This window comes from Serinus canaria, chromosome 12, assembly GCF_022539315.1.
Source record: "Serinus canaria isolate serCan28SL12 chromosome 12, serCan2020, whole genome shotgun sequence".
NCBI lineage: Eukaryota > Metazoa > Chordata > Aves > Passeriformes > Fringillidae > Serinus > Serinus canaria.
The window spans coordinates 11,061,023-11,084,271 of NC_066326.1; the positions used below are offsets into that span (position 1 = coordinate 11,061,023).

A 23,249-nucleotide genomic window follows, 5' to 3' on the forward strand; every position below is an offset into this window, starting at 1 on the left:
CGTGGCCTCATCTCCAGCTGTAAATTCACACCAACTGTAACTAAACCTCACAGATAAAAGCTTCATTCCATGGTTTATCTGTGGTGACAGGTTCATGTTACTCTGTGAGTTCTCAGGCTGCTGGGCTGTGAGGTGGGTCCAGCTCCCCTTTGGACACAATTGTGATGGTAACTCCAGCTGGGGGAAAGGGCAGCTCATGGCATTGAGAGGAAGTGAAAGTGCTCCTGATCTGGCTGATGTGGCACTTGGTCTAGGGGATGATGTTCAGGAGAGAATGGGGATGGAAGGAATAGAGATTGATAGTGACACAGCAAAGAATAGCAACTGTCAAGAGGGTGGTAAAACCACTGCAGGCTCCCCAAAGCTGGGGATCCCTTGGACATCACCCTGCTTCATAAGGAGTGTCAGGCACTCTGGGAGTCTAGAAAGATGCTGTCAAGGGTGATTAGTGCAAAAAGACAGATTCTGAAGAGGATCATTGTAGGTGCACAGTCTGTGGTGACTGGGAGTGGGGCTGGCCCAGCCTCATCCCAGAGGGCACAGCTGTGAGCAGCACTGACACAACGAGCCATGGAGTGCCCAGGGGCACTGAGCAACCACCAAAGGGAGCAGAGGGCACACAGGTGCAGTGCATCAACAGGAGGGGATAAAAGGTCAGGCTGAAGGACAAGAAAGACGAGACCTTTACAGCCTCTTGAAGTGTCCTGATGTTGCTTTGTGTGGGCAGACACCTGAAGCTTTCTGATGTGGTGTGGTGTCACTGTGTGTGGGTTGAAGCCTTCTGGAATTGTATGGGGATGCTCTGTGTATCGTGGCTGTGTCAGCTGTGATAGGTCAGAGGTTGTTCTCATGAAGTGGCCTCAGAGATAGCTCAGGCATCATGTCTAAGCTTTTGTGCTGTAGATGAGAGAGAGGCTTTTGTTGAGTCTCTGCTATTGATAACCTCCCTAATCCTGATGGGAGTTTCTCATGGTGCAGTGTGCCATGAGAAACACTGTACAGCCCCAGTCAGGGGACACTCTGGGAAGGGGCTGCTCAGAAGCATGGAATGGCATAGCTTGGATTGCCACAGGGATCCCCCACTTCCCCTACCATTTTTGTTCCTTTTGGGGTGCACATCTCCATGGGCATCCTGTGGTCAGCTAAGGAGATCCACTGGGGGCTGCTGGAGGCAGAGGAAGGAAAGGAGGCAAGGTGGAAACAGGTAAATGCAAGAGATCTTCTGTATGCCTGCAGGACCACACCCTGCTTCCCAGGAAAAAAAACATGAAATAAAGAGAGTTCCAGCTGGGCACATAGTGATGCAGAGACAGAAGATTTCTTTCAAGCAAGTCTTGAAAACAAAGTCCTTAAATGAAGTAATGTTGTCAGCTCTTTCTAGCCGTATCCCTCACACAGGGTTCAGCACATTGAGGGACTCTAGAGCACAGATGAAAAATCATTGCAGAGAAAGCTGATCCTCTGTAATGTCTGTAATTTCTATCATAAATATGAAGCAGAAAGAATTGATGGAATATTGGCTTTGAATAAGGTGAAGTAGCAGACTCTTTGACAGACAAGTTTAATTTTTACTGTCATCCACGTAGGTGTAAATCTGTAGTAAGTAGTCTGCTGATGGCAGTTGTGTTAAGATCACTTTATTCTCACCCAGATCAGAATCTGATGCTTAGCCTTTGAAGTGTTAATTTCTGAAAAGTCCTCTTGGCACAGCACAGAGGATGTAGTCACTGTCCAAAAACCCTTCCCAGACTAATTGCCAGCTCCAGCATGTAAAACCCTAATGACTTAAATGGAATTATTGTAGAGTCAAGCTGATGGAAGGAAAATGAGAAGTAGATCAGAGTTGTTGGTCTGAGTAATAGCATTGTTCAAGAACCTGTACCGTGTGTCTTAATCAGCAGTCCTGCACCAGAATTGTCTGTTTGTTGTGCAGAGTTCCTAGAGACTCTCATGCTATTTATACACCATATATAATCCTCATAAGTAAATGAACAGCATTTCCTAAGGCTCAAAATCCTTTCTCCTATTCATCTCTTTTCACTGGTCTCAGCTCTTTCTCTCCATATTTTCCCAGGAGCATAACTATATTTGTTGGAAAGCCCAAGAAAGGGCAGTATTGTGTTCTTAATGACAGAGGCAATTGAGACACTTTTGGAGGAAAACCAGATGGGAGGGCTCTATTTAAGGTCATGCATTTTAATCTCTCACTTTAAAAAATATCCTTTCCAGCTACTTCTCTGAAAACTTATCACAGCCAACATAAAAATTAGGAAAATTTATCCAAATGAATCCATTTGAATGCCATATTCATTACTTCTGTTAAAACACACTGAGTAGAACTAGTGCCTCTGAAATACAGGTCACTGGTAAAATAAAAAGCTGTATCACTATGACAGCTTCAGTCATGTGTTGCTTTCATGCTGTATAATTCCTGCTTTATAAATAATAATGTATTGAAGGACTTAGATGAGAAATCCTATTAGGGAAGATTTAGGAACCAAAGAATTTTTGTTTATCCTCCTCAGACTGGCATCCTACCTCTTACAACTTGGGTTTTTTCCCCTGGGTTCTTGCTGAAAGATTCTTTTAGAAGTTTGAAACAGTTAAATGAGGTTCAATTAAATACTGAACGTCTTGATCACAAAATACTTATTTGAATATGTACTTTGGGGTCTCTCTGGAAAAGAAAGTGTGTGTAGGAGGAGCTGGAAGGAAACATTTTAGCTTTCGTGCTTGAGTATTAACTGTGCATTTGAAAAACACTTTATTTTAAAATAAACATGTCTATTTATAAATATGTTTTGGACTTCTGACAAGTAGCAGCTTATGGGTCTGATTCTGAGCTTTTGTACCTGTGCAACAGCCTCCAAAGTGTCCATGTGCAGGAAGAACAAAAATAGGCAGATAAATTGGTCTGATAGATGAGATTGAAACTGCTTTCTACACACTTAAGTATTTTCAAAGGAAGTCAGAAAAGGCATTTTATGAGAAAAGGAGCTGAAACTGAAACATTGACCACGCTTAGGAAGACAATAATCTGGAAGACAATAATCTGGTTTTTCAGCCCTTCTTTCAATCAGTCTTATGCCCTTGTGTCTTCCACAAGCTGCATTACCTCATCTGCTGTGCTCTGGGTTAGCAAAGAATGAGAGTGCTTCTTGGTTTCATCTTTGGAAGTGCCTGCCAGGGCTGCTTTATGGCTCACTCATTTCTCTGCCATCCAGCCCTGCTTAGCAGAGAGTGAGGGAGAAACAGAACTGCTGAGACTCAGCTTGAGTGCTGGTAATGAGGGGAAATGTTACATAAGAGATTAGCACTATTAAATTCATTGTGCATTCCAGAGATCAATTTAATAATGAATTACTTTACAGGAGACAAATCTTGGATTTCATTTGCTTGTTGAAGAGTTCCTTTTTTTTTTTTTAACCCATTTCCGAGGTTCCTTTGATAAAAATTCAGAGAGGCACTACTAAGAGCACATATTGCTTGCTATTGTGATCTGAGGACTCAGTTATAGGATAAAAAATAACACTGTCAGTACCCTGAGGGCACCAACAACTCATGATCATCCTGAGCAGCATCAGCATCACCCACCCCTTCTGCCCATAGGTCCAGGAGCATCAGTTGAACACAGCCCTAATGACCTAAACCCCCGTGCCCTCCTCTGCACCCTGCCTTTGCTCCCTAAATGTCACCCCCATTTTATGTAGAGGCTCCTGTAGGAGCAGAGCAAGAGCTCAGTTTTTCAGCTGCTCTAGCCAGAGAACCTGAGATAAAGGCAGAACTGTGGTGTTAACTGTAGCTCCCCGTGTCTCCACTTGCATTTGTGATGGTTCCATAAAAGTGAATGAAGAAGCCAAAGGGACAGGATGATCTGGGTTGTTGAGTGGAGGAGCACAAAGTGGCCAGAGCTATCTGACACAGCAAGGGGATTTTTTTCTGCCAATTTGAAATTCCACATGGTGTATACATTATAGATTATGAACAGCCTGGTTAATGTGAGATTCCTCCACTTGGTTGTAGATGTGAATTTTTTTAAATTTGAGGCTTTTTTTGTTGTTGTTTTTTTTGTATTTGGTTCTTTGTAAAGAGTCCTGAGACATCCATTTCCATAGAGGAAAAAAATATACTTTCTTACAGGGGTAATTCTCAACTCCTGCATCTGGGGACACAGAAAAACACTGCTCAGAGAGTCTGATATCCTCAGTTCCTTTGTTACCACCTGTCAGTGTTAGCATTGCTTTAAGAGAGGAGGTTGAAGTTCATGATTTCTTGTTTTCCATAATGCTTTTCTTCTAAGCTTGAAAATTAAAGTTTACTCCCCTCTGATTTTTTCTTCTTCCTTTCTATTTGCTGAGAACTCAGTTTTGCTATTGTAAATTGAATATGAAATTGGATTTAGCTGAAATAGCTGTGCAGGGCTTAAATAAAATGGAAATGTTTTGTACCTTCAGGGCTGTCTCTGATAAAGACAGGATTAAAAGAGGTTAAATATAAGTTGCTTAAACCACCCCATGAAGGTTTCATGCTTGAAAACATGTGGTAGCTCTGAAATTTTGAAAAGATGAATCAATAGGTCCTGGAAAACTACTTTTCTAATAACTATACAGGAAAAATATTTGGTGGGAGATCCCCTGGACTGGCAGCTGAATGCCTTCATTAAAAGGTAATGGTTGTGAGGTTTTTTTGCAAAAAGTCACTGACTGCTTTGTCCATTTTGTACCTGATTATTTGTGTTCTTTCTAAAGTTACCTTGCCCCACAGCTACTCTATTTCTTACTGTGTTTTTATTGTCATTTTCTAAATAAACAGCTATTATGCTTCTAGAAAAGTTCAGGGCCATTTTGTTCACCTCCTCCTCCCTGTTTGAAATAATAAGGCAATCAGCTGAGTTATTGGTTTCTGACATGCTGCATGCATTCCCTAACTGGTGCCATTTATTCCTCTGATTGAACAAGAACCTCTTTCATTTCTCACATGAAGACTTTTCTTTTGGGTGAGTGCATATTCTTCAGTGGGGTACAGCAACAACTGGGCTAATTTAAAAATATCTAGCTTGACAACCAGCAGCCATCTGTCTTTGGCACCACAAAGATGGATTTTGAAAGGGTCAATTTAGTCTGTGGGGAGTTCTAATATTATTGGTTCCCAGTTAAAACTGCCTTGAGAATCTCTCTGCATTACACTGCAGTTGTGGACTGTACATAAACTGGTGGCAAATTGTTTTCATGCTGTATTCTATGAATCTGCCAGTGGAAGCTGTACAGTCAGAAACAATAGGAGATAAGCAATCAGTTAAATATCAGTTAAAAAATTGGATTAGCTCTTAAAATTTTTCTTGATAAATTTAGGGCAATATTGTCCCATCCTAAGAGTGGCACCTCTTTAATGAGGCATTAAGGAGTAGAGGAGAAGTCTGCACAGGAGAGGATAATGCTTCTGCTGTAAAGAACAATACAGTAAATGTCTGAATTCTGAAATACCCCAAGGAATAGCTCAGTGAGCCTCCATCACGAGAAAGGCTCGGCAGGGTGATGCTTCCCTTTTTGACAAGGAAATGATTAGCAGAATCCCATGACCACAGTTAATCTCTACCTCAGCTCTCAGGTGAATCAAGCCTCAGAGGAGGAGCCCATCAGAGCAAATGCTGCTTTAATTGAGGGGGTTAACACTGAACACGTTTCAGTGCCAGCCCTGTGTTAGCACTCACTAAGGGATATCTAGTACAAACTGCAAGGACCTTGCTGGTGGATATTGAGGCAAGTAAAGGTTCTCTGTGCTGGAAAAAGAGATGAAAACCAAACTTGGAGAAGGTTTTAAATTTCAAATATTGAACAAAATAAAATGCTGTTAATTTCAGCCCAGAGGAAAACTTCCTGCTGCTGATAATGGACGCTGAATTTTATTCTAATTTTTCTGCTCTGATGCAGGTTTAAGTGATTTTTATACTTGCCTGACTCTAAAATGCAAATCAGGAACACAGTGCTAGCAAATTTGGAGCATTGCAGTCCCCATTTACAGGGAGCTTCCTCTTCCAAACACTTTTGGAGAATGCACAAGAGATTTAAAAAATAACATGGTCCCTTTTAAGAGGTAGGTGGAAAATCATATACACTAAAACTTGGAGCATTAGGGGCTCATTTTTCTGACAGACCAGCTTAACAGCACTAGGGACAATATATTTTAAAAGCAGCTGAAGCAGGTTGCACTTGCAGTCCTTTCTCTTTGCATATGCAAGGGCATAATTACATGCTTACAATGCATTTTGGATTTGCACAATTGAGCAGCCCTACACGTGTATCTGGAATGCCAGCCTCCATGTGGAAATGGCTTGCCTATTGCAGCCATTTGATGTTTAAATGTAGCCCCAAACACACACATGCACAAAAGAACTCCATCAGTGCTCATTACAGGGTATTGTGTCCATTGGCACAGATGGAAAACCTGCACGGGGACGTCAGCGCATTAATTCCTGAGAACCAAAGGCTGCAAATTCAAAATGTGGATTTGATCACTGGAAGGGATTTAGAAAGGCAGAGTTTGCAAAGTACTGTCACTGTTTCCAGGGTGCATGGGGATCTCAGGTACACCTGCAGAGAGTCCCAGCAAAAGGAAACTGGGATCTGTTTCAATCCTGCATACTGACTTCAAGCACCCTAATTAACCACTCATCAGTGGGGCTTGTTGCTAATAACTCAGCTGGCTCTCCTGTGTGTTGGATGGGTTTGTTACTGGAATTTTATTTGCTTTAAGAAATAAGTGTAATTTAGCATAGGAGATAGGTATAATATTTTTCTTTTATTGAAGAAAACCAACCAAAAATGCAAATAATTGTTGGTAACGTGTGAGGGTCAAATCCAACAACAGTATTTGAAAAATAGGTTTTGATCCATTGCAATTTGTCCAGCAAATAGAACAAATAATTATGACAATTTTTACCATATGGGAATAAAACAGAACAAAATACCTTTGTGTTTTGAAGACATTCTGCTTGTTCTTCCTTTGATATGAGACTTCAGAAGGGATCTTGCCTTGGTGTCTGTGGATAACGTGCTGTAGCTTCTGCTTTGTGTTCTCTCACAAACTTCTGAGAGAAGCTGCAAAGAGGAAAGAGTGGGAAATGAGAAGGTGCAAACAGAAAATGCAGCCAGCAATGTATTTCTTGTGGGACTGCTACATTTGACCTGTGTATCTTTTGCAGGAGGAATTGGGTGCCTTGGTTATGACAGAGGACAGACACGGAAATGTCTTGATGCAGTGGAGATTTATAACCCTGATGGAGACTTTTGGAGGGATGGGCCCCCTCTGCCTTCTCCCCTCCTCTCCTTGAGAACCAACTCCACCAGTGCAGGCTGCGTGGAAGGGAAGCTGTACCTCTGTGGAGGATTTCATGGAGCAGGTACTAAAATGAGTCCAACATTCTCTGTGTAGTTAGAATCAGTTTCACTGGACACAGACTGACCTGATGAGTGATCAGCCCTATCAGATGGCACTGGCATGCCCTGGAGTCACAGACCTGATTCTGCCCTTTGGACTGCCAGCTCATAATGTCAATATGAATTGGATTCTGTTTGACTTTTGCTTTTTTCCTTAACAAAACACAAAAATTTAAGGATGTTTCTGATCTGTTTCTAAACCTGTCCGAATCTAAAAGCTCAGCAGAATTATTCTGGATTTACATTTAGAGTCACAGAAATTAGGAGCTTGGTGTTTTATGGACATTAGAGAACTTGGGCATATTTGCTGAAGATAAAGTCCCTGTCCATCAGTCCTCAGCCATGTTATCTCACTCTGCCTGCTTACTTACATGTTTTTTGTAATCAATGTTGAAAAAACTCATGTACTTAATGAGGACCCTGGGTAGGGAACTGAGATACAAAAAGACTGTAGTTTCAGATCTGGTGATTTTAAATAATCTTAGCCCCAGGGACACCTTTCTTCTTTTAAGTCTTCTTCCTTCCAACTTTGCTTAGCTTTATCTAGATCTCCAGTGCATATAACCTATTTTTTTTTCATTATAAATGCAAAGGATTGCAAAACAAGAACACTTAAATGATTCTGCTACCTACAGCTGCCACCCCAAATTCCTTTCTAGGAGAAAGTAAAAGCACAGATGGCAATAGCAGTTATCCAGTGCTAATCAATACCATGTCAGCCTCACTGTTGACCAGGAATGGTCACGTGGTATCACTGAGAGACCTGTCCTTCTCATTACGGTTTTACTTGTAGAACAACCTCTAAACTTGAAGCTGCTGTTATTTTAGAAGGATGATTTTCATCAGCTAGTTCACAACTTGCCTTCTGCTTGCTTTCATTTGCTACTGTTTGAGGAAGCTGCTTCCTGGAAAGAATTGTTTGGCATGTTCCACATCATCTCTGATGGAAGTTCTGTGACGTCAGAGAAATTTTGCTTATCACAAATCACTGTGTTTCCATAGCAAACCTCGTGCCATTCTAGTTGTGGTTTTTCTCAGCAACATTATGAAAGAGCCTAAAGTTAGTGGGTAAAAATTTCAAAAGGCTAATCATGGGAAGTGGTTGAGTCACCCTCCCTGGAGGGATATAAAAGATGTGTAGATGAGGAGCTTGGGTACGTGGTTTAGTGGTGGGCTTGGCAGTGCTGGGTTAATGGTTGGACTGGATGATCTTAAAGGTCTTTTCCACCCTAAACAATTTGATGAATCTGTGATCATTAGCAGTGAAAAATGAGGCAATTTTTTTCCAGATGACTAACAGATTAATATGAGATTTTCTGACTAGTGTAACTTCAGAGGCATAAAAACACTTTCTGTACAATACCACCACATTCTGTCACTGAGTCATGTATAAAGAGTGGTTGTTCTGGGAGAGGCTGAAAGTTCTCCTGTGGATTTCAAGAAGGCTGTCTTTTGTATATTTGTATAATGCCAGCTCAATGGGGTCCTGATTCCACCCTCTACTGTTGCAATCTATAGCATTATGTATAGAACTCCTCTGCACTAACAGTGTTATTTAGATTGGAAAACAAGAAGTCAAAGTTAGAAAATGCCAGTTTTGCAGTTACCTGTGCACCTGAATTCTGACCCCCTACATGTGCATTCTGTGCACCAGTAAAGAAGTAGTGTGTAGTTGTGCTGTTAGGCAGTCATTAACAGGGCAGCCAAAATAAGAGTCTCACTGTCAGATCAAGTGTAACCACATAGTTCAGGAATTGAGAGGCACAGAACCTGTGCTTTAAACACAGGCTTCTTAATGTGACTTTCAAGTTAGTACAGGAAAAGGGCTTTCTAAATGGTCACAGCAATAACAGCTTCTGGCTACATCCCCAGGACAAGGATGGGCAGAGGCCATGAGGTGAACAGGGAGATGTCACCTGGCTGCCCTCTCTCCCTGGCCACATGTTCTCTGCATGCTGGAAAGGGCTCTTGATGAACTCTTTGGAGTGAGAGAGGGTTATTACTGCCACGTGGAGAGCTTGGCCAGGGTGACTTGACCCTGCACTTTCACAATTACAGCTGCTCAGCAGCTTCAAGGTACAGAACAGCATGTGCTGCTGCTGCTTTAGTAGAAGATAGTATTATTTTAGAATGTGTTTGTTTTGGTTTTGGTCTTTGGGCTTCTTGGCATGTCACTTGGGTTTTTGTGAGGGATGCGACCGAAAGAGGATATTCCAATTTTACAAAACATTGTAATTTATTTTCATCCAGTTGGAGTTCTTGGAACAAGCTGGAAGCACAGCTGTAGTCTTTGGGTTTTCTGCCTGCTGAATGCCAAAAGACTGCTGTGATCATTCAAGAATAAGCACAGCAAAGGAAAAAACACCAAAATCACTGCTGCAAATGAAGTCTTAGCCTATAGGGCTGAAACCAACCCTCTGTATAGTATAGATCTGTCCTAATCTCTTCAGCCTTCACTTGCCTTTGCATTTGCTTAAACCCACTCTTGATCTAGCAGGAAGCTGACCTGGTAAAGACATTGTTTCATGTTAATTTTTGACTGGTATGTGTCATGCTCTCTATGCCTCCCTGCATGTGTATAGACCTAAGTGGATCATTAGAGCCCAGAGATGCTGTAGCCAAAGCTGAAAAGCAGTTTGTTAACTGCTTAAAGGGCCCTAAATTTGAAAGAAATGATAAGTACTGCTCACCCACCATCTTTTCTGAGTCCCATGTGGCAACTGAAGTTTTGTGATGGCAGGATTCCCATTCCATGTGTATTGCCTGTCACAAGTCCTTGTCTGCCTGAAGGGAAGACAAATGGTGCAGCCCTAACATCATCCCCAGGAGGAAAGGAAAAAAACACTGCAGCTACTCTAGAGGGAAGTCAGCTTGGCCAGATGACAGTAGCAATAGGAGTCCTTCTAGAACTCCAAAGTGGGTACAGGCTCCCTCTGAACTGCAAGGAATATTTTTCAATGTTGAGATATGTTGGTAAAGCTTGTAAAAAAAAAAAGCGTCTCCTGCTGAGGCTTGCTTGAGTTAGAAGTTTGTTCAAAGCTGGCCATGGAAGAGGAAAGGGGATTAATTCAGCTGAAGCTCAGACACTTCTCTGCAGTGCCTACACTAAGACCTTGGTAACCCTAGGCTGCCTGCAGCAGATGGAGAACCACAGACACTTCAGAGGGAGATTCAGATCCTTGGTGCTTTATATCTGCTCTGAAGGAGCAGAAAGAAATTCAAAATTCAGAGGAGCTCTCCTTTTCTTAAAGCTTCATGTTTAAATCAGGATGTGAGGGATTCTAACTTGTCTTACCCAGTGCAAACACATCAGAACTTGGTGTCTGGTTTGATGGTGCAAGCATCTGAGAGACCTCTGAATTGTTATCACTAGCTGATTAATTAGTATGTTTTACAGTCATAAGAATCCAAAAAACACATTTCTTGTTTTGAATCTGTTTCCTTCTTAGTGAGACTTGCAAAACTGCATCCGTTGTCCAGTTGTTTATACAAATTAGCTAATTTTCTACTGAAACTTCTATGGTAAACAGGAGCCATTAACCTGCTGGTCTCAGCTCCAGCTCATGAAGCCCTGTGTTACAAATGTTGTCATTTCCTAGCACCATTGTGGCATTCATCAAGATAATCAAATATGTTTCAATTTTTTTTCCCATTGGTTTATAGTTCAGCACAGAGCAAAAACATTACCCCAAGTATGAATATTCAGCAGGGCTCAGTGTGCAACAGCCAGCCAGATTTCTGCTAAAATACTGCCATGTTTCCTGCTGTAACTGTGGATTTAAACCAGCCTTTGCAGCCTGACTCTACAGTGTTCTTGTTGATGTGTTTTGTTTTCTTTTCATTGAACAAAAACCTGTCAAGCTGCACAGGTTGACAGCTACTGACATCAGCCTGTGCAGAAGCAGCCTCATTAGTGTGGCTCCCTGATGGAGGGAGAGCAGCTCTTCAGGTATGCAGGATTACACCCTTATAAAATGCCTGCCAGATATGGTTCCCTTTCTTTTGACTGCTTCTGAGCATTATAAATGTTTTTCTGGTGGAAGAAATGAAAGAAAAGGTGTGTGCCTTCTTACTGGGACCATGTCATCCTCTGTCATTGTCACTTGTAGCCTGTATCTGATGGCTGGGGGTGTAGCTTTAGTTTCAGGCTATAGATGTTGGTCCAACTGGATTTTTCATAGATTTGAAAGAAAAAAAAAATGAAATCCAGAGCTGAATTGTTTTGCCTTTGGTTTTTGTTTTTTTTTTTTTTTTTTAAAACTCAAAGCATCCTGGCTGTATCAGCAATAGTGTGGCCAGCAGGACCAGGGCAGTGATTGTCCCCCTGTACTGGGCATTGTTGAGGCCACAGCTCCAATCCTGGGTTCAGTTTGGGCCCCTCACTACACAAAGGCATTGAGGGGCTGGAGTGTGTCCAGAGAAGGGCAAGGGAGCTGGGGAAGAGGCTGGAGCACAAACCTCCGTGGGACTGGCTGGGGTGTTTAGCCTGGAGAAAAGGAGGCTCAAGAGGGAGCTTATGGACCTACAGCACCTGAAAGGTGGGGGTCATCTCTTCTCCCAGGTGCAACAAGTGACAGTACAATAGGAAGTAACCTAAGTTGCACCTAGGAAGGTTTAGATTGGCTATTAAGGAAAATTTCTTCACTAAAAGCACCGGAATGGGCTGCCTAGGTCAGTGGTGGAAATACCATCCCGGGAGGTTTTTAAAAGCCACGTAGTTGTGGCACTGAGGGACATGAGTTAGTGGTGGTTTGGCAGTGCTGAGTTAAAGGTTGGACTTGGTCATCTTAGAGGCCTTTCCCAACCTAAATTATTCTATGATGTTAATTAAAATGCCACCTTTACTGTGATACTGTCATCCATGTGACATCAGCTGATGTGCAAAGTACAGGTACAAGCACCTCAATGCAAATTATGAAGTGTTTAATAGATCTGCTCTTAGCAGCACATATCCCCTAAAAGGTCTTATAATTTGATCAGGTAATGGGGCTTTTTGTGGAACTGTCTCTGAACTGGCAGTTTTGCCATCTCCCTCCTGTGTAATTTAGAGCAGGGGAGGTGAATGTACTTCCCTAACATGTCTGTTGAAAATTTCTGCAGTGTGTGTAGTTTCATGTGGGACCAGAGCTGCTTAATGCAGTTTTGTTATTTACTTACTCATATCAAGTAGAAATAAATTTTTCTCTTGAATAGTGTTACAGCCAGAGAAAGGAAGAAGGGAAGAAATATCTATGAAATGGACATGCAAGAATCTAAATTTTTTGTGCTTGCAGCTGTTACCCAGGATAGGTGACAGTGATACAGAGTCCTACTACGTGTGTTAATTTTGATTCTTAAAAAAACCAAAAATTTACAATGGATTAATTTTCTAGTCTATTCTTCCTCATTTACATAATCTGCAATCCATGCATTGGAATAGAAGCAGCTCTGCTTGCAGCAGTGCAGAACTGTGTGGTAATTACTATATTCCAGCTGAGCTAATGAGTTTTTATCTCCACACTGCCCACTCCTAATAGCAGACTAACTTAATAGTTATTTATTTTGACTAATCTCCCATGGAAGTTGTTCCCCTTAGTCTCCTCCATTATGTGATTTAGATGGAGAATCATTCTAGTGCTTGTTTTTTATTATAGTGGTTATGGAACATTACTGGAATTAAATATAGACATATTAAGGAGTCTGGCACAGCAAATACTGCACTTGTGAAGCTTGGGGGTTGAGAGATTGGAACAAAACCTGGTTCTCCAGCACCTTCCCATGTTCCCAGCTAAATAAAGCAGAGGTTCAAACCCCGGGCTGCTTATCTGCAGCACTGTTTGTTTCCCTCTGTTAAAATTTAGTGTGCACAGATGAATAATTAAAGTTCTCCTGCCCACAGTTGTTGCCATTAGAATAAATACTCCCACTAAAGGAAGGGATTCAGGGCCCTTGCATTCTGCTCAGCACAGGGCTCTGCTCAGGGCTGCAGGGACTGCCATGGCTCTGCAGCTCACAAGCCACATCCACCCAAAAAATGCAGCTTGACCTTTCACCAAATTCTCCCCCAGCACCAGCACGAGCTGCTGGCACTGGGAGAGGCCTCTGCAAATGCTGCCTGCCCAGGGAGGGCTGCTCATCTACCCTGCTCATTAGCTGGAAATGTGCTGCCATAAATGAGGCCAAATCAGGTCAGGGGAATTGCTGGGCAGCAGCACCTGCTCATTTCACATCTAAATTTGACCTTCTCACTCTCTGGAAGTAGTATTAGCTATTCAGTCCTGCTTCTCACTGAGGCTCATTTATTGTTTATAAAGGGTTAATGAATGATTAATAGATATTTTAATGCATTTTAATTAATTGCTGGAAAGGTCAATAGGTTGTTTAGAAACATAGCATGTAGCCATGTGTGACATCTTCTGTGTTCAAAACTGCCTGTCGTGCACAGTCTAAACATGTTTTATATCTTCTATAAATTATATATGAACCTATTGTAAGGAATTTAGAAACAGTATTTCAGGATAGGCTGAGCCAAACAGTTCCTACTCTGATTTGCTGGTTTTACCCATAGAAATTCACATTGCATTGACTCCCTGCCCCTGTAACCTGTGATCCTGCTATCACCTGCTTGAGAGACTGTGCCTGAGAGAGGCCTTGGCCATGAAGAGCAGGCAAAATCTGGAAAGATTTTAAAAGCTTAAGCAGCTGGGTCAGTCCCAAGGATAACAGTTGGAGCAACTGAATTAGGAGTTTTAGGAGTTTCCTTCTGTAGACAAGCCCATTCCTTATATATATATATATATATATATATATATATATATATATATATATATCTATATATATATATATATATATATATATATATATATATGTATGTATAAAATTTAATTTTAGTATCCATTGATGTGTGAGTGAATGGACCATGGTCCTGAAGAATTGCACAGCAGATCAGGATGGGAGAGGACCTGGCTGTGAGAATGAATATCTTACCTTACTCCATGCAGGTGCTGGGAAAACAGCGAGCTGCCACAGTGATCAGTTGAAGCCCCCAGCTTTGGGTGTGTCTGGTGGGATACACTGCCTTGGTACTCCACACCAGGAAGGCTGGCCAGCCCTAAACAGCCCAGCCAGGTTTCCTCTCCTGTGGATTCTCTGCCTGCTCCTGCCCACAGGCACAGATGATGGATGGCCCTGACCTCAGGAGGGTGCTGCCTGTGTCTCACTGGTGGAGTTAGGGAGCAGCTCACACACACAAATGGGATTGAAGGCCACAGACTTGATGAACTTATTATTTTTCCTACTGCAAATGAGGAGCCAGGACATCTGGTAGTAATGATCTAAATGCACTTCTATCCCATTGCAACACAAATATGAATTCCCAGGTCACCTAACTCCACCTCATGCAATTATGAAGGCAGCTATTAGTGGTGAGGAAGATAAGCAGCAGAGGCTAATCCCATGTGTTTGAAATCATTCCCTGGTACAGATAATGGCATGAAAAAGCAGGTACAAACCAGCAGTGGAGGCTGAGCTGCTCCAAGGCAGCTCTGGGTGGCTCTTTGGTGTCAAGAACTGGGCAGACAAGTGAAAGAAACACCTGAGTAAATATTTCAAGGACTGTTGAATTAGCAAGCACCTTGTGATATTCAGGTGCTTTTTTTCCATGACTGGAGCAGAGCAGACAGCAGTTCAACTGCTACAGGTTTGGTGTCTTTTTTTAAAATTTATTTCTATAAATTGATCTATGGCAAAAGAATACAGCACATATTAGGAACCTTGAAACTGGAAAGGAAAAAATGTGTCAGCCTTAGAACAAACATCAGGAGGAGCTCAGACAAGTGGCCTGTGTGAAGCTGTCCTAGGGCACAGAGCTCCAGGACAGATGTGACACTGAGGCTTTTCCCAGCACACAAGGTGGCCCTGCTCTTGATGAAGTTGCTGAGGTGCTGCTGGCCATCTAACAGTGTGTCAGTGTGGCTCTGTCACTGCTAGAAGGCAGGTGAACTTGTCCCAAAATACTTTTTTATTTTAATATCTTTGCCCTGCACTGATGCAGAGGCATCATGACTTGTGGCTTGGCACCTGCTCTCACTGTCTCCACCACTCTGTTCCTCATTCCTGTGCTGGGGCAAACCTCCCAGCTGATGTCAATGGGCTTCTGTAAGAAACAATGAAATATCAACCACATTTCAGCAAACTTTCCCTGGATTTCACTCCAGTGAATGGAGATTCAGAATTATTATTTTTTTTAAGTTCAATCCTCTGGACAATGAGCAGGCTACAGCAGAGTGAATTTATTTATCTTGGCTTACAAATGTAATAGCTGTGTGCTTAGTAGTCCTGGATGAAGTATGGATTTTCTACCTGCTAAGCATATTGCTTAATTCTTCTACATCTGCCTCCCTTTAGCCCTCTCAACTCAAAACCTGACAATTGTACCTGAATTTTCAGTTACAAATGAGAAAGAAAGGTACAAAAAAAACTGGTAATAAATACTATTGTCATATGGAAAGTTGTTCTTTCATTCCCAGCCTCCAAATCAGAATCAGAATGTGGTTAAAAAAAAAACAACAAAAACAACAAAACAAAAAAGTTCATCAAAACTCCCACAAAAAAACCAAAAATCCAACCAAAAAAAAAAAAAAACCCCAAAACCCCCAAAAAACAAAACAAAAACCAACAACAACAAAACAGATGAAAAAGCAAATGAAATATTTATGTTGCCTGCAGTCATACCATGTGTCTTTCCAAGAATCGTTCATCCTGATTTATGTTCAGTCCTGATTCAAATGGCATGAGAAAACTTATGGCATAAAATGAAGTCTGGCCATATTTGGGGAGGGAATCACAAACCTTTCCAAGAAAAAACATGATTGTGTATGTGGAAGGCAGGCAATCACTTACTGAAAATTAATATTTTTGTTCTTTTTCTTTCTGCGCATTCAAAGAAAAAAAATAATGTGAAAAAGTGTTCTGTTTGCAGACCAGAATATATAAGTTAACCTTAAGACTAATTTTGTTTTGACTACTGTATTTGCATATATAAAATACAATTTTAACACTTATAAATTAAACATTTTCAGGTGTAATTTAAGTCTTGCACTGGGAAGAGATGGATTTGTAGGCTCACTGTTAACCTTCAGTCTGGACTTGTACATCAAGAAGGCAAAACTGTACCAAAAGAGTTCTGGCTCTTTTTAACACACCACAATTTCTGGTAGGGATAAAGTTCCACTGGGGTTAATGATCCCTTTGCTGGTTTAGCCTCTTCCTTTCCTGAGTATGAATAAATCACCGTTTTACTGCTAGGAGAGGATCTGCAGCAGGGTTAGGTTTGTGCAATTGGAATAATTCTAACCTAAAGTGGTTTAAATCCTGTGCAGAAAAGCACAGTATAAGAAAGTTTCTTAAAATTTCTCATGGCTAAACAAGAACATGGAGAAACAATGCCTCATTTTGTAGAAATAAAATGAGTGAAACCCTTTCATTAGGTGAGGTGGTTGTCTGGTGAGGCAGAATAATGCAATGAGGACAGAGAGTTGTGTGGGGTGGCTTTTTAAGAAGGCAATCTCTGCAATACAGCCAATTTAATTTTGTAGGTGTCACATGATTCTCCTGTGAGCAAAACAGGCTGTTATGATATTGCCTTTTTAAAACTGCAATCAAATAAGGCAAGTCAATGAAGAATCAGGAATTATTTGTACCTTCAAGCTGTTTATTGGGATTAAAGCCCAAAGCCAGCATTACAGCCTGGAATCAAAGGTGCTATTCTCTTTGGAAAGCACCACCTTTTCTGTTGTTCTTACCAAGAAAAAATAAGTGAAAAAATAAATTTAAGGCTTGAGAACTGAAGGTTTTCAACTCATTTCTCTTTTAAATAGAAAAGGTGTAATTTTTTTTTCTGAAGTATGACTATTTTGGGCAGTGCTTTGCCTCACATGAACTTTCTCATCTAAAGGGTGCTGCTTAATTTCCTTTAAACAAGATAAGACCAGAGAAATTATTGCTTCCCTTGAATCTTTTTATCTCCCAAGGGTTAACACTCCTTGTGCTGCAAAGCAGAATTTCTAGTGTGGAACAAAACCAGTCAGAATATCCCACAGAAAAAGGAAACAAAGGACATAAAGGTTGAGAGTCACCCAGGTCAGGAAAAAACACAGCAAGGCTTGTAAGGAAGGGCTGCTGAACCTGCCTTTGATGTTTTAATTATGAATTCTTTTTCTGAAGTGTTGCAATCACTCACAGAAGGTCTTGGTTCCAGCATTTGATTATTTTTCCTGTGTTTGTCTCATTTTTGTCATCATCCATGCCAAAGAAAATCCAGGCATAAAAATTTATTGCATAAAAGAGATCATCTAATAAAAAACCACAGAGAGGAGCCTCCTGTGTCACAGCTTTGGTCTGTTTGTGTTCCTGTATTTGCCTCAGGAAAAACCTCTTCACTCTTGCAGGGTCATACAGGAGTTTGCTGGTAGTGGCACATGTTATTTGTTTGCTCTTTTCCAGTTGTGTCTTCTCTCTTCACATGTAAATGCCTTTTTTTAGCAGTTTCTTGTGTTCTGTCCTGAATGGCTGCAGTCTTCCAATGTATTATTATCCTCCTGTAAAGTCCTGGTTCAATAAGCAATCCATCATAACCTGTTTCACAAAAAGGAATGGAACAAAGACTGTTCAGATGAGACTGTATCCTGAAATCTCACTCAAAGCTCCTGGATAGTGAACTTGTGGAGATCTACGAGAGTCCCAGAGGTCTGGCTTTGGACCAATAAAAATTACACCCCAATAAATCTTGACACAATGTGGGGGAAATGAGAACAGGTTGTGGAAGCTGGGGCAGAAAAGCTGTGCTGCCCTCCTGTATCCAGATGAAAGAGGGTGATGGTGAATTGATTCCTAAGCGTGACAAAAATGTGCAGAAATGTCCCCAAAACTTGTGCAACATCCACAGATCTTGTGCATGTTCAGGACCTGCTGAAAACAGAGCTGTCCTGTACCCACTCAGCAAGGGAGCCACTCCTGGGAGGAGAAGTCTTGTTTCCATCTGACCTCCCCACATCCCAGAGCTCCTCCTTGCAGGGGAGCCTGGGGGGGTATTTTAAATCCCATCACACTGCATCATTCTAACATCAACACCAATTTTGCATGGAACCTAAACCATGACAGCACTGTCTTGGGGGCACTCAACCCCCAGAGCTGCTGTCCCCTGGAGAAATATGTGGTCTGTTTCCAACATGAGAAACAATCTGTGTCTCTGGGTGCTCTTCTGCCTTCATTCTTTTGCCCTTTTCAATCCTTTAGTGCCAGTTACACATAAGAGCAGTGCCCAAACCATGAGGTGCAATTGATAGATGTGAGATAGAGCTGTTGCTGGGGGTTTGTTTGTGTTAAAAAATTCCCATAAGGGATAGCTGAATGGCAATTTCACTCTGGAGCCTGTAAATTTTATCCTGTCACCAGTCTCTTAAGACTCAATAAAACAGTATTGAGTATTCAATGTTTCTTGCTATGATGGTTCTTATCCTGGTACCCTTGAAATGTCTGTTCTTGGAAGTCTGAGACCTGGCTTTTAAAACATCTCTCCTGAGGCTCATCTGGCAGCAAAGCATGTGCCTGTCCTCAGCTCAAACTAAGAAAAGTTTAGGCTAAAGTTATTTGCTGTGAGAAAGCAACTTTAAGATTAAAAGAAAAAGTGAGCAGAAATGAAAGATGGTTTTACTTTTAGGAAAGATTGGCTTCCAGTAACAATTGTTGCAGAGCTCAGGACTCTTGTTAGCAAAGGAAGGGTTTGTAGTCTGGTAAGAATTTTAATACAGCACTACTGGTTCTCTGCTTCATGGTGATTCTTTTATGTTTTGTTTGTCTTTGTAAAAAGCTTCTTGTCTGGAGATTGGCTGTGATTTAATGGCATTCTTCTAACCTGCCTGTCCATGACAAATTCCTCAGCATTTCAGAACATATGAAGTGCATCTAGAGCCTTGGGGGCTTTTTCTGTCTTTATTTCTCCCTAAATCACAGGATGTCCAGACTGTGCACCCAAGAAAAGCCATAGTATTGGAGTGCTTCCTGCAGCCTGAGAATTGCATCTTGGGCAGGGCAAAGCAGAGAACACACTGCATGCAGGCATGCTTGTGAACAAGAGGCAATACTCTGTCTCTAAAAGATGAGCATCTGACAATTGACTGCAGGATAAACTGCCACCTGCATACTTGTACAAAGATGGAGCACTTGGTGCTTTTGTCTCTGCAGCTGCACCTGGCACCCAGAGTGGGAGCACTGAAGGCACTGTGACATTTCCATCTGCACTATTTAATTTGCTGTATGTTGACAGTGTCAGTACCACAGAAATTACCTTTTTATTTCCCCTTTCAGAGGGCTCATAATAACAACTCTTGGCCCAAACCTCTTGGATCCTGTTTGACTTGCCCCCTGCTGCTGTTGCCTTTGTTTTCCAGCTCGTCATGAAGTGATCACCAAGGAGATCCTGGAGCTGGACACGTGGGAGAACCAGTGGAACGTGGTGGCCACCAACGTCCTCATGCACGACAGTTACGACGTGTGCCTCGTGGCTCGGCTGAACCCACGGGATCTGATCCCTCCTCCTCCAGATTTAGTGGACCAATAGAAGTTCAGGGACTCTCAGGGCTTCCAGATTCTGCAGGGACTGAAGAATTTGGGGAGAAAAATGCTGCATTGGCTCTGGATCACAGCTGGGTCCCACCCAGAGGAAAGGGCAACACATGTTAAAGGATATAATTGCCTTTGAGCTGTGCTTCTCTGATGATGCTTAATTTGATAGTTCTGGTGCTCTGCACTTCTGTGCTTGAAAGCCAAGGTTGTCCATCCTTTGTATGTGGCTCTACATCGTCAGTCTGACTGTGCAAGTTCCAGTGCTGGGTGAAGCCTGGGCTGCTGGGACTCTTTGCCTGACAGACAGAGTGGCAGCCCAGGGCTCAGCTCACAGCAGACACATGGCAGAAAGCTTAAGTGGGGGAAATCCCTCCTTTGCTGTTCATCCCACTTGGATCTACTATCTCCCCAGGAAGCTAAGAAATAGAGTAAGTCAGCTGATGAAAAACAAGTGCCAGACTGTAATTGACTGATGCAAAGGTACAACATAGAAAAGCCTTTGTTTGAAACAAAATCCCATTAGCCAAGGTCCATTAGCCAAGAACACCAGCTCCTGCAAACACTGTCTAAAGGACAGACACTACAGTCAAGACATCCTGTCTTTGCTAATAGACCTGAACCTGTTCTAGGAGAAAATGAATCCTTTGGCAGCAAATCACAAATGAGTCTTTCAGTAGGGTTGATAGGCAGTCTCCAGCAAAGACAAGAAGAATCTTAAATTTTCACATAAATCCTATTTATTACGAAGCCTGGTATGACCAGGATCTTAGAGCTCAGTTAGGAAACTTCCCTTGAGAGATTAATAAGGGGATGCCAACTAAAAAGTAATAAATGAGACCAGTATTATCTGCATATCAGCATTGCAGCTACAGGGAAAGGAGAGATGGGCTAAACAATAAATGTTTCTATAATAGCTTTAATAGAGGCTAATAAGGCTAATTCTCCACCAACAGAATTGGCTATAATCACAGGGAAGAGGAACAATTCAAACAGTGCTTCTGAAGTCAGTGTTAGCCTTTGTAGGGCTTGCAGACAGTAGGTTAGAGTGAAAATTGCTATCCCATTTGAATTGCCAATAACTATTCATCAGTTCTCTGGTGCCTGCCTTGCAGTGTATCTGTCACTGCCTGGGCAGTGCAGACAGGAGAACTGGAAATCTCATGGTGCTCTTGGGCCACAGCTGTAAATGGCAGCATGCTGCAATGCAGACTGCCTGCCAGAGGCAAACATAAGACTAAACTGTGATATTGTGTGAGAATAATCACTGCCAGCAAAAAGTAGCTTTTGATAACTACAAAAGCAGCAACAAAAGTGGGGAAAAAAAAGGCAAAATAAAAAGGGAGTCCATCAGGTAGTTTACCCATAGTCACTTCCAGGATTTGTATTTTAGATCATCTCAATTTTCTCTTTCAATCATGTTTTAGGCTGCAAAAATGCCAGCTTTCTTTGTTCCTTTTTTGACTGCAGTGCTCTGCTTATGGCAGAGAGAGATGGAGAGGATGATCCAAAAGCCCTTTCCCAATTTTGACTTTTGTTATTCAGTAATTATTCTATAAATATCCAGTGGGAATATTAAGCTGTCATGTAAAAACTTTAAGAAGGAAGAGGACTAATTTTTCCTGATAACTCTTGTAGGACACTGAGGAATGCTCAGACAAGAAGGGATTTGAGGGGAAGGAATTAAGGAAAACACATAGAAAAGGAGTAAATCCATGAGCCTTACAGCTAATTGCTTGTCTCCCTTTGCATTTCCCATCAGAATGTGTGCCACAGCCTAAACATGTACTCTTGTGTTTGCATAATTTCTGTATTATTCAGCCATCCTTTTTTCTTTGCATTGCTCATATAGGTTATCATCTGCCTAGAACAGAGTTGTGACAACCATGAACTTCAGCAGTACAAATCAGTGACCAGTTCCTAAAATCTCAGCCCCTCTGGTCATCAAGTGCAGTTGTAGGTGTAAGACCAAGAAGGCAAACTCTGCTTTAATAAGTTTTTAAACAAAATCAGTAGGAAGTTCTTCCAATCAATAACCCCCCCATCCAACACTGGGAATTCTTTGGCTTTTGTTGTTATTGTGAAATAAAGGTAATTTTGTTTCAATTTCTCTACAAGGCTCTTTAGGCAGCTGGAAGCAATGCTCTTGAGCATCCATGAAGGGTTTCCTTGTGAAACTCCAAATTCTGCAACTGTACCTACTGATTTTGCCTTTTTAATATTTTTTTTTTTTGCCTTAAGGCAGATTGTTTTAAAGGGATTTTTTTTTATCTTTGGTCTCTGCTCTGTGGTCTATTCCTTACAGTCCTTGTGGTTTAAAGCCTGGGCTAATCTACTGGATTTCACTCCCTAAAAGATAGTCTATTTGGAATATTTCAAGGGAAGAAGGGAGATATTTGCAACCTTTCATTAGTAATATTTGACCATGTATGTGAAACTCAGCTGGCACTCTTCAATTAAACTTTTATTTCAGTAGTGAGCTGGCTGTTTCTTTCTCACTTCATATGTTTTGCTTTTAAGACTGATATATAATGAGCTGGATGGAAGAAAAGTGTATACTCTGAGAAGGTCTGTCTTGATAACTGAGGAGAGTAAAGACACACATTTCATATATTGGTCTTGCAATCAGTGAGCTTGAGCTGCTCTGGGCAGTTGACAGGGTTTTTTTATGCAGCAGGGCCAAGTGACCTTCCCTCATCTGCACTGAGCATCACCTTTCCTGCTGCCCACAGGGTCTGACTGCCAGGGGGGACCCCCATGTGTCTGTCTCTGTTTCTGCCCAAGTCAGAATGTCTAGCACTATTTATCAAGCAGGGGAATGTTTGGGGTTTTTTCCTGGATTAAATATCTAGAATGGGGGCACTAACTTCCTAATTTTATGTGGGCCCTATGCATTTCCTTGGGTTGCCCTTGGGATGACTAAAATTTCCAAACCAGTATTTGAAAGTGCAGCTTGTCTGAGGCAGGCAGAAGCAGAAAGCAGCTTACTGAGAGGCATAGATCTCAACCAACATCCCTCTGAGAGTAGAAGAATCTGCAGCTCTTGTATGTCCATGGGTAATCTCACATTGCTGTCAAAGCCCTTAAGAGTCTTAATTTCTTCTATGACAAAACCTGATATGAGAAAAAAAAAAATTACAGAGTATGCATTCTCCAACCTCCACAAAGTGTGGGTTTCACTGAAATAATATTTTACTGCAGCCCCTTTCCATC

At 41.7% G+C, this 23,249-nt stretch overlaps 2 protein-coding genes across 3 annotated transcripts in view; one reads left to right on the top strand and one right to left on the bottom strand.

Moving 5' to 3' along the window:
* Positions 1–7,479, bottom strand: part of MGLL (monoglyceride lipase) — a 101,358-nt gene extending 93,879 nt beyond the window's left edge. The window contains exons 1-2 of one of the 2 annotated variants that reach the window (XM_030227837.2): positions 7,463–7,479; positions 6,968–7,097 (exon numbers count right to left, since the gene is read on the bottom strand). In XM_030227837.2, coding sequence (XP_030083697.1) covers positions 6,968–6,986 — 19 coding nt within the window. In that variant the 5' untranslated portion in view covers positions 6,987–7,097; positions 7,463–7,479. Of the gene's footprint in view, positions 1–6,967; positions 7,098–7,374 lie in introns of both variants that reach the window. The other variant, XM_018915107.3, reaches the window with a different exon arrangement.
* The window catches only part of KBTBD12 (kelch repeat and BTB domain containing 12), a 40,780-nt gene extending 18,307 nt beyond the window's left edge, over positions 1–22,473 (top strand). Inside the window, exons 5-6 of the mRNA XM_009091092.4 lie at positions 7,202–7,399; positions 19,865–22,473. Of these exons, the coding sequence (XP_009089340.2) occupies positions 7,202–7,399; positions 19,865–20,034 (368 nt within the window). The 3' untranslated portion in view covers positions 20,035–22,473. The remainder of the gene's footprint in view (positions 1–7,201; positions 7,400–19,864) is intronic.
* The last annotated feature ends 776 nt before the right edge of the window (positions 22,474–23,249 follow it).